This window comes from Polyergus mexicanus, unplaced genomic scaffold (genome assembly GCF_030449975.1).
Source record: "Polyergus mexicanus isolate NDT 795.1 unplaced genomic scaffold, iyPolMexi1.0 SCAF_11, whole genome shotgun sequence".
Classification (NCBI taxonomy): Eukaryota; Metazoa; Arthropoda; class Insecta; order Hymenoptera; family Formicidae; genus Polyergus; species Polyergus mexicanus.
This window is the reverse complement of record NW_027223331.1, coordinates 3,922,523-3,934,868: the sequence shown is the minus strand read 5'-3', so window position 1 is coordinate 3,934,868 and position 12,346 is coordinate 3,922,523. Positions and strand designations below refer to the sequence as shown.

Sequence of the window (12,346 nt, the reverse complement as noted above, 5' to 3'; positions counted from 1 at the left end):
AATCCCTTGAAATTTGCACGCTCGTGTGTAGCTCGAAACGGAGAGACATTTTTCGTCGAGCGGCTGCGAGCAGCTTCTCCGTTCGTTCGTAGATACATCGATTCGTTATCGAGATATTGCTCTCGTGCAGCCACGGACAAGGAGAGCGGTTGAATTCACAAAGATTTATGATTTCAGCGAACGTTTGCCAATTTTTCCTTTTCTCGACTTTCTATCTAGGATCGTCTCGCGTCACTACGTTCGAGAGTATACGAACAAAATGAGAAATCGTTTGTTGCTGCATTATTTCTCTTGGCGCAAAAGATAACGACATATAATAAAAGAATATATGTGAAATAGTTACTTTTAATTTGTCATAACTAATACCTTTTTGTGTTATTTATTGCTTCATTGATTATTTTATTAAACGTTGATAGATAAAATAAAGATCGAATTATCAATTCTCGATTTATAAGACTATCGTTGTATCGATTACTAATTGAAAGAAACATGATAATTTAGTATAAAATCTAAATTTCTTAGAGGTCAGTAACATAATAGGCTATTAATTAAATTTTGTCGAACTATATTAATACAAAAAATTATTTTAATTAAAGAAAAAACTATAAGCATTAAGATAAAGAAAGTTTTTCTATATTTTTTCCATTTTGCAGAATTTCTTTTTATTTCTTTTGCCAGCCAGTCTAAGAAAATTTACTATCCTCTGGCGATATCCTTAGCCAACGAATCGAACCACCAGAGTGTATCAATCACTCCAACCCTCTTCCCCTCTCTTACCCTTGTAAAAAGTTCAGTTATGCTCGAGTTACCAATATAAATACATTGAACTTATACATATGAAACGAGATGGAACATACTAAACTTTCTTAAGTTCTGCAATATAGAATAAATGTGTAATAGATGAAAATAATTTTGGTAAAATCGTTACCGTATTCGGTTTGTAATTATTTTTCGATCAGCTTTATGTATCATAATCCATCATCAACTAAACAAATTATTTCAAATAATTCCAAATATATTTTTTATTATTTCTATTTTTATTATTAGTTGACTTAAAGTAAGAAAATTATTGTAGCGTATCGTTCAGAAATATCATGTTTGAAATCGTGTCTGACATTTTCTATTTTAAAAACTAGAAAAATATTTGTCGGTAAATATTGTTATTTTTCGATGAGTCGTGTTATGGAGTTTTCTTTGTTTAGTTCTACAATTGCAGTTGTGCAGTTGTGTATCTTTCAATCTAATAGTTAGCTATATTACAAAGATTTTTATCAAGAAATTAAATCGTATTCCATGTTCATCATTTATTACAAATTAATGTAAAAATACGTCTGCAAATTTTGATCCATCATTATAAAGTCACTGGACAAGATAAATTATCGATGTATGATTCAATATTATATGTGTATCGTGTTAGTATAATAAATAAAAAATCTAGCATACATAAGATAGTACATATCACATTTGACAAAATTTTGTAATAGAGATATGAATTGTAATAATATACATAGTTATGTTCATGTTATGCTTATATTTTGGAGACCATCAGTGATAACCTCTGATCCCCTTATTATATGTTCCATGCACGAAAAATAAGTCGCGTCTAACGTTCTTTACTTAGCCAGGATTTTACTCGAAATGAAATGATGTTTGTTCAAAATATTTTCTCCGAGAAAATCGTCGATCAAAGATTCCCCTCGAAAGAGTTCACTTTTCTGACACGCTCGCCTTTTTTCTTCGCGTTATCGGCGAACGGTGCGCGGCAGTAAAGTGAAATCTGGCTAGCGTGTTCTTACCGCGAGCAATCTTGTAAAAGTTCCCTCGAAGCTTGAAAATCGATTCCTCAGAGAGATACGATATGTACGTGCGGGGAATCGATTATTGATCATCGAACCATCGCCGCAAAAGTGATTGCACTCACGATATTCCAGTCAGTGTTACAAACGCGGCGGTTTAACGCAAACCGCGATTGCCAGCCAAATTATTTATCTTCGACGATTAATTCAAATATTTTATAGCATCTTTGCAAATACAAAATTCGCTTTAATTGCAGATCATGTTTTATTTTCCTTTTCCATAAATATTTATCACGCGGTCAAATAAAATATTTATTATTATACAAATATTACTTATCGCAATTATTGAGAAAATTATTATTAAGATTCTATTTCTCCTGTCAATTTTTATTTTTCAGTTCAAACACTTGATTATTTATATTATAACAAAACCACACACTTACCTTCCAAAACTCGAATACAGTCGGTGAGGTTTGGATATTGATCCGGATAATTCGGGCTATAAAATTCCCTCTTTGCCAGCTCTCCGACATAAAACTTCTCGCATTTGTCCGGAACGTGTCTCATCTGACGTCGTGGCATCATGATGTCTTTCGCGATGGAGGTCGTCATCGGTATCGTATTTTTCAAATTCTCGCGCGAAAGCGTCTTAGATAATAGCTGTGTCTCGGACGTCGCCACTATCTGCACACATTGTAAAGTCACATTTAAATTTATAACATCGTGTCACTCGTGCTTGAAGCAGTATATGACTCTTTCATAATTGGTATACAACAGCGTTTCAACAAATAAAAAATTTGTAATTTAGTGAAAGATCTTTCCTCTTTCACGAGTAATTTTGAAAACTTCTCACGGCGGTTTTTATCGCCGCGTGCGCGTCGCGTTAATTTGAGCTACGCAAGATTGAAAATTTATACGATCAATAGACTATAAGCTCTTAATACCGAGATATCAAACCGTTAATTAAACGGAAGCCCAATTCCGCTTTGGGCAATTGGTATTTCGACAATGCTAAATTATAGTTATCGCTCGAATTACGATATTGGAAGCGGCGCTGAATAATTACGACTATTATGTCGTTGTTACGATGAGAAATATCGCGTGAAGGAATCCATGTTATACATATAGTCTAACACCGATATTTTATTGTTTAATGTACCCATGATTATATTATAAGCTCGAGTAGATTTATTTGATTTCAGCAGATATTCGTAAAAAGATTGAAAATTTGTACGAATATCTTTACGGGCTTTTTCTTATCTTATTTAATTGTCAGTAAAAGATTTCGAATAATTGAAGCGATTATTGGCACTTATAATTTTAATTTAATTCAAAAACTCAGATTTTGAAATAAAAAATATATATATTTATATGAGAAAATCATTAGTTTAACATTATTTGAGATTATTTGTAGCCTTAATCGCGACGAAATTTTCGAACAATCGCTACTAGCTATGAGATTTGGTACGAATTACGTCATGAGAGCTTCCAGGAACCGATGAAATTTTCGCGAGATGATAGTGAACCGTCGATGACTGCGGGGACGACGACTCGATGGAAATCCGATTGGACGGATCTGTCTGGCTTATTTTGTCGGTCACGGACGAGATGGACGGGTTATAGCGCGCACTCCTCGCGTCCTCGATGTCATTGCTCCCCTGTGATTGCCGTATCCTTCTCTCGTCCTCGTCTTCCTCGGATCTCTCGACTACCGTTCTTAGGAAATTCGGATCCGATCGAATTCCCGGGTTCGATCTGTCTACGCTCCAAGGTGTAGTTTCCGGGAGCTTGCCGTTCGAGGGTCTGCTTTCCCTCGCGGCATGTTCCAGACTCGAGGACGGCCAGGATCGCGGCGATGAGGATCGATTCGTCTTTCGGGTGCTATACGTGCACCACCGCGGGTCCTCAGCTTCTCCCGTAGACGCTCCAATAACTAAAACAGTAATATAATCTCGAATAACAAATTGCTCTCAAAAAGGAAATATATTTGTGTAAAATGTTTTGTTAGTTACATATGTTCGAAGATCCTTAGATAAATGAAATTAAGAAGTTTTATGAGATATATTGCTATCGCTATTCTACAGTTCAAGTGTTTTGAGACAGAATGACATGAAATAATTTACTAACAATTTTGTAAAATCTATAATACTAAATGCAGTACTCACAATCATTAAAATGTAATTTCTCATGTAATTTCTTTTCATATCTTTTTATTACCTTTTTTAGACGAGCGCTGTAATACAATCCATGCCGGTTTTAATCTCACAGCATTCAAATATCTATACTCAAAAGAAAAAAAAAAGATCCCCGATAATCGTAACTCACACTTTAACGCAATCGAATAAAGTAACGATACATGAGTGGAGCGCACGAAAGTCGCGCGACTAAATGGGGTATGCGAATTTCATTCATAAAAATGTACGCGATGCGAACAATTCTCGCGTATGCGCCTTTTTAACGTTGCCTCATTCACTTTTTTAGCTTTTGATATCTGCACTCTCAGAAAGGATTTCTGATAACGAGACAAAAAATATTCTTGACATATTTAATCGTATCACAACCTTATGCGGTATAAAAATAAAACAATTTTAAAATTAAATCAATAATTCCTTTTCTTCTCTCTCGAATTAAATAAGATTGTCTTACTATCTTGAGACAAGAGTAACATATACAAATCTAAGCTTATATATTCTTGCATTTAGAATAATAATTGGTGTTAGCGCCACAATAGTCGGCGCGAAATCGATATGCGGTGGCGTTACTAGGCATTTTATTCTACATTTAAGAATTTTCCATTTAAGATTAAAATATTCCTTTTTCAATAATAAATATGATTGTCGCTATAGCGATCCTATTTTATGATAGATTGAAGAGTAATAGCATTAGATCCGGAAATCTTTTCTATGGATGTGGTAATTAAATTAAGAGATTTAACTCTTATTGTCGTTTAAACGAAAATAAAGATAACTTGATTCGTAAAATAATTTGTCTTAATTTAGCGGGTCTATATTGATTTTTTTTTTTTTTTTTTTTGTTGTTGTTGTTGAATTAGATATCGCTCTCTACTACGCAGATTGTCACAAATACATTGGAATATTAATAATATTCTTTTTAGATCATTTTAAAAAAATCGTTAAATGTCTTGATTTTAATTATATAATAAATGAATATATTAGTTATTCTACTTTTTAAATAAAATAATTCTTGTAATTAAAAGCTCCTACCGACTATGTATTGAATATTGTCTAAAAATCTAAAAGTTACTCATTACTTGTCTAATTTGAATAATACATTTCATATAAACGTGAGATTAAATTCAGACAGGCAGCTTAAATGTAACATGAGAGTACTTAAAATAGTTCACGTAATAATGGAATAATATACTCCACACACACACACACACACACACACAGAAGAGAGATACTATTTCGTACATTTCATGCTTCTTTTGTTAAATGCGTATTGCATTTCAGATGCAATAACTTGATGGTATATATATAATACTAGGATCTTATGCGGCATTCAAAGAGGAGTATTTCAATAAGAGTTTAAAGTGTTCTTTTATGACGTTGATATATGCGTATAACGTGACTTCTTTCTTCAGGTTTCTTTTAAAGCGTGATAATCTCATGTACTGTACTATTCATCGTGTGTCGGTTAAGACCTCTTATTTTACTGAAAGAAGTTCTCGTTGTGTTTGGCATTATAAGAATTTTGCTCGCAAATTTTTAAGTCAATGTCTTACAGGATGTCTTTTCCCTTCATTCGACTTTGTGACAAGCTAAGTTTTTGCCCGAAGTGCTTTTATCGTGCACTTTGGTCTAAGGTACTCTTGAAAGATCTCCAGAACGGTATATCTCGATACCAAGTAGCAAGTTCAAAATAGTGTTCTTTAAATAAAGTTCAATCAATGTAGTAATTCAGTTTATTAATATTATTACTAATATATTATCAGCGTATCGATCAAAAGAAAAAAATAAATATTATTCTAAAAATATAAAAAAATTATAAAGACTTATGAGTGATTTAAGAAAAAAAGAAAAAAATTGTGAATAAACTATTTCCCGTTACTTGTATTTCAACTGCTTCTGTAAATTTACTTCTCTTGAATATATCCGATATTTTTTAAAGAAGAGCTTTGTGTGCCAATTACTTCTTTGCACGATTGCTTGCGTCTCATAAACATCAGATTTTATATTGTATATTCCGATGTTACTAGAGATTCTCAAAATTCCTAGACTCAGCTAGATAAGTCTGCACTATTCTTATCGAGAATAACCGCGCATCGATATTCATTTGCTTCATTTACCGCCCTTTTTGCGAAAAAGAAAATGTATATAACCAGCTTCTATATTTGCCGTTGCCCGAGGTAAAATTTAGAAAACAGTAAATGGTAGAATAGTAAAATGGAGAAATTATGGAGTTTCGTATTGTTTCATCCACAGGAATAAAAATGGAAAAATATTAAAAGAAAAATGTGTTTTAATTTTGCATTTATTTAAAAAAGAATTACTTTCTTTTAAGATCTATCTTATTGGTTTTTCAAACCCAATTAAAAACCAATATTTGTCATATATCTTCATTGAAAGATGATTTTAATTGATTCAGAATCAGATTGATTATTGCATTTAATGTTATATAAAGTATACAATCTATCATCAATGTACTGCGAGTATTAATTTTAAGAGAAATTTAAAAAAAAAATGATTTTACATCAATAGAATATGGCAGTTCGATTTTTTGTGAAACAAACAAAAATCTAAAATGTTCGTCTCGTTTTCCATTCACAGACGAACATTTTCATCGTGCATTGTGAAATTTCGGCAAACCAGTTGTCGGGGTAACACCGCTAAATTTCGAGAGCATCCTGCAACGTCGTGTTTCAGAGGCGTCGGGTTTCTACGAGCAGCAACGACGGCGGAAATCTACATCCACCTGCAGCAAGTAAATCAGATCCTCGCCTCGTGCTAAGCGTTTCGTTTTCTCTGTCGCGCACGGCTGTCTGTCCTTTCGTACTTCGGCAAACAATTTTGTAGCTTCTTGTTTCGTTCGCCTCACTTTCTCGCGTTGCTTCCCCTTTATCTCGCCCACGACGAGATTGTAACATACCTGCGATAATCTCTTTTTCACTCGAGACATTCATCGCGTTGTTTATGCCATCACTTTTTCTTCAAGGAACCCATCTTTTTCATTTCATCTCGAAAATGGCTGCATTGTTCGCATCTCGCGCGTAACGAGCGATATTTTAGTCTTTGCAATCCTTTCTGACTTTATAATAGCACATATTACTTCCATACGTAATATAAACTTAAAAGATTACAATTAGTAAAAAAATATATTAATTCTCTTTTTCTCTCTATATATTATTATTTATCAATATAATCGATTCTATATATATATACTGCTATTGTTTTTTCTCTGAATATTTCTTGTAATTTTGTCTTAAATATAGAAATTTTTATTATTATATATTATTATAAATTTATTATTAAAAAAAATATTATGCTGTTCTTCTTCAAAAAGTAACTCTATTTATTCCATTTTACGATACATACACATTAATTTCGTGATTTTGCTAGATCTAAGATATTGCAGATTTTCTAAAATAAAAGTTTAAACGAGTAGTACTGGTAGTTAAGAAGAAAGTTTTCTGTGATGGCTGTTTATTTTATAATGTACAACGCGTCTCAAGCGGTCTCTTCGGAATAGCAAACTTGTATAAGCCTGAATTAACTTCATTTCGCGTAGAGTACAAATTCATTTACAAGATTAAAAAATTTTTATAGTCTGGTCGTCATCCGACGAGCATCGCACAAAAAAAAATTTAATAAAATGTAACAAAGAGATGATATAAAATAGAAGCAACTATACAATTGTTAAATATCGATAACTACATAAAAACTATTCGATTAAAAATTAATTAAATAACGAACAAAAACAAAATATCTATTTCCATACATATGAGCTTCCGTTTAAAAAAGATATTGTAAATTTATTGCTCCATTCTATCAAATAATAATATAATTGTCGGTACCGTTTCAAATATCTGAAAAAAATAAATAAAAATAATAAAGTTTTAGATGTGTGTGCACGATTTTGCAACACAGTCATACATATGAAGCTGCGATTGTTTGCAGCTTTAATTCCTATGGGCATTGCATCGACCGCGCAGAATTTATTTCTCACGTTACGGTTGCGAAAAGTAAGATATACGTGAAAGAAATACATCATACAACGAATCGGAAGAGTTTTCAGGTTTCAAGAACAACTTCTAAAATATTCCCCTCTGCACATAATACAATACTATAAGCATATATATAATCTTCATATGTAACTTTGTCAATCGATACCGTCCATGTCTAATGCTTTTTCAAGATGTGATTTGTGCAAAATGCAAAAATATATATATATATAATATTTAATAATTATATATTTTTATAAAAAGAAAAATCAATTACAAATTTTCTTATAATTTTTTATTCCACGATTCTCATGCAAATTAAAATTGCAATATTTTTAAACAAAATTCTAAGGACGGATGTTATAAAATTATTGGTAATTTAATGCGCATTAGAGTTGTGTACAGAATTCTAGCGAATCGCGATATTTAAGTGCGTTTGTGATATATATTTCGAGAAATGGAACGTACATCCCAATGAAATATGATGAATATAAAGGACATCTCGCGGTTTTATCATCTTGAGTAGCTAAGTATGTCGCGTTTGCGTGTACAATATTTCCGTCTAGAAGAGGCACGAAGCCTTCGAAATATTATTGCGCATATAGTACGATTCATACACTTTCATATAAATATATAAAATCGTTATTCGTCTGTGCGTCTCTTGGAGAACGTGCATATATGTATTTACAACAGAGATCGGGTGCGTTGGCAAATACCATTATTCTCGTATAGCACCTATAGCTCTATATATATATATATATATATATATATATATATATATATATATATATATATACTCAGGAAAACGTACGACGAATTCCATTTTTCTCGTTTCCAGTCACGGATCTCTTTGGATATTGTTTTCGCAAAAACGAGAGACACGATGCAACGGTCATGCTTTCGCTTCGAATCGAAAACGCGATAAGGTACATCTTCATGCTTATGATCAAACAATAGAATCTTATAGATTTTATTTAAAAAAGTAATAGAATATAGACAAGTAACAGAATGCATATTACTTTTGCGGAATCGATATGTGCAGCTTGGCTTGAAAATTTTATGACTGAAAGATACTTTTCTTCAAAGGAAAAAGAAGAAAAGAAATCTATTTTTTATTTTCTAATCTTGACGTAGACTTTATGTCATCGTGTGAAGTAAATATGGCTTTATCTCGCATAAGCTGTTTGTAATTTCATCGTATCATCGATAATTCTATGAGATAATATCTAACTACTTTTGCCTTTATTAAATTAACTTTCTATTAAAAGGAACGTCTTTTTCCTCCCAAAGGGGATCGTCGACATAAAATTGTGCTCACACGGTCGATGGCTCATTGAGCTCATCGACCCGTATTTCTGCTTCACGTTAACCGTAAAATGAGATCACTCGCGATGCGGGTCCATTGTCCTATAATAAAGTTAGCGTTTATTTGTTATCGACGATTTCAAAAACGCATTGTACGAGTCTCCGATTGATTTCATAGTTCTTGCTCCCTTTTTGATTTTTCTGATATTTCTTTCGTAGGAACCTTTTTTTCTTTTTTTTCTATAAAACAATCAATGTCAATCAATAATCCTTTCTTCAGCTTTGTTTACTTATTTTAACTTTATATTCTTAATTCTTTTCTTGCAAAAAAAAATAGAAAAACCTATGTCTAATGAATAAGTTAATGAATCTCTTTAGTCAATTGAGCAGATATTTGTCGATCTCTACATAAGAAAATTCATGAAAACGAGAATTACTACAACGATACGCTTTGGCGTATGATGTTTTTCCCCCCTAGATTTATTGCACAACACCGGAAGTTAATTACAATGCTTGAAAAAAGACAGCATGTAATGCTATATATTTTACTTTTTGTTGAGTAGCAAAAAACATTCCGCCGAGTGACCCATCAAAGAGATCCATTAGCAAAGAAAAAAAAAAAAAGGAAAAGAAAAGAAAAGGAATGACACGACGCATAACAAGTGTAAATATTATTTCACGAAGTTACAAAATCGATATTAAATACACATTCAAGATTTATGCATTAGAAAATACTGCAAGATGGTAAATAGGAAATCGGCTAATTATTTTCCTCGGCACGTAGTTAAATGAGCTTTTGCTTTGCATTTAATTGATAATTCGTATCACATGTGCAGTTTCTTAAATCAGCTACTCTATATACGTCCTCATAAATCCTTTGACGGACAGCAAAGTTTTTTTGTTTATGGTTGTTACTTTCCGTGCTTTATATCTTCCGTTCGTTTCGTCATAAATGCCGCATGTACGAGTCAGATTTATTGTCATTCTCTCCCTCCTTGAAGTTCTAACGACTCTTTTCGATACAAAACACATTTCACCAACAACGATTCGTATGTGTGAGTGTGCGCGCAATCACTTTTAAGATCTATCTTGATAAAACAGCAATGGCAGTGGTCATTTTATGCTTCAATTTTATTGCTCCTTTTATTGGTAAAGTTCACGTATTTCCGACACATTTGTATGAGCGTTTATGATGTCGCAGAAAAGTAATTTTAAACTTAAATACATATATTATGTATATTGCTGTATGCGATATATGTATATATTTTGCAATATTGCAAAATATTATTAAATTTAGAAGCTTTCAAGACTTTTTTTAATCTATATAAATTTTTAATGCAAAAAATTTTTTAATTTAATTTTTAATATATAAAATATTAAAATGTAAAAAAATATCAAATTTTAAAATGTTATCTTTAAAAAAAAAGAAAGAAAAGAAGCGGCACATATTTTTTAAATATTGATATTTTACCACCAATTGCTATTAAGATATTTATATATAATTACTTTAAGTGTATTAATATTATTACATTTTTTTTATGCAGGTAATTTGTAGAATCTCAAAGAAATTCCATAAAACTAGTATATAATAAATAAATGTTATAGTACCATAGTAAATAAATTTGATATTATTTAAATCAATTAAATTTTTACAAATCGATTACAATCGGTCAATATTTCAGCGACTGGCCGATTTCCACAAAATTCAAAAGTAATATCGATCAAAATTTATACAGTGCTATGTAATAGGAATAACGTCGGTTCTTCCGAACAGCGATATTTCCTTGGACAATATTTCCTTCTGCGATATTTTCCTTGGGCATCGAATGCGATTCTTCATCCAATCCCAATTCTTCAAGCTTCACTTCTTTTATCAACGCAGTGGACCATCGGCGTACTGGCCAGTCGATCAGTCTGTCTGACCGGTTCACAAACTGGTCTATCACACAACTATATAAATCACTTACTAAATAAATCTTTCCTGAATTCTCGCGAAACAATGAAAGTACAGTAGCAACATGCGAACGCTGTGGATTTACGACCAGATGATACAACATCCTGCTATCTCGTCTTCAATAAATGCAGTGCATACTTTTCACGATTTTCCAAAAAATGCAAAATACGTCTGCACAAAATATATTACTTTAACATAAACTATAATAGGAAAAATTGCTGTTGTGTATTTTGCAGACTTTAACAAATATTTTGACTGCATATTGTTTAGAATTTTAATATTTTGTGTTTTTATATTTTTAAATATATAACTTCTTTTATATATATATATATATATATATATATATATTATAGAACGCACTTAATTGTACATATGATATCCACAAAAAATGTAATATACGATTTTCTATAAATCATGCCGATTTAATGAACGATATAATTGAATTCAGTTTCCTCTACGATACTTTTATTATTCATCTATGACAGAATATATTGTATTTGAATACAATTTAAACAACTCAAGTTTTCACAACGTTGAACGCAAGAGATTTGAATAAAAAGTTTTTGTCAATTTTTCTCGTTTATCGTATATTCTTTAATCTCGATAAATGAACATATTGCATATTAAAAGTTGTCGCATATTTTCGCCTTGTCATTAATGATTGAACATCTATTACCCAGTAAAATCAGTGAAGCCCGAAGAGCTGTCAATAATATACAACGTGTTTACGTTGCTTACAAAGTTTAAAATTTCGCGAAAATACGCTACAATAAATTTTCGAAAAGAATTTGGCTTCAAAAATAATTGAACTACGAGATTATATTGCAACGAGATTGAACGTAACCGAAAATAAATAATTGCGAGCAAACTTTTTTTTTTGCACAGAAACGCTTTGCATTTTGACGAAAACAAATACGAATATGAACCACATAACATTATATTTCTATATGTCACGCATATAGTTCTGTACTAAATTATTTGAGACAAAATAATGAGAACAACGTATATATATAAAACAGTGTTAATCTTTAGTCAAGCCAAAAAAAAAATTATATATATCACTCAAGCATTTTTAAAATATAAAGAAAATTATAGACACACAGCCGCCAT

General features: G+C 31.6%; 1 protein-coding gene across 3 annotated transcripts in view; it reads right to left on the bottom strand.

Annotated features, from left to right (window-relative positions):
- Neto (Neuropilin and tolloid-like) overlaps nt 1-12,346 on the bottom strand; it is a 104,779-nt gene that overhangs the window by 38,890 nt on the left and 53,543 nt on the right. For all 3 annotated transcript variants that reach the window (XM_070304270.1, XM_070304272.1, XM_070304271.1), the window contains 2 exons: nt 3,272-3,729; nt 2,240-2,480 (listed from right to left, as the gene is read on the bottom strand). In XM_070304270.1, coding sequence (XP_070160371.1) covers nt 2,240-2,480; nt 3,272-3,729 — 699 coding nt within the window. The remainder of the gene's footprint in view (nt 1-2,239; nt 2,481-3,271; nt 3,730-12,346) is intronic.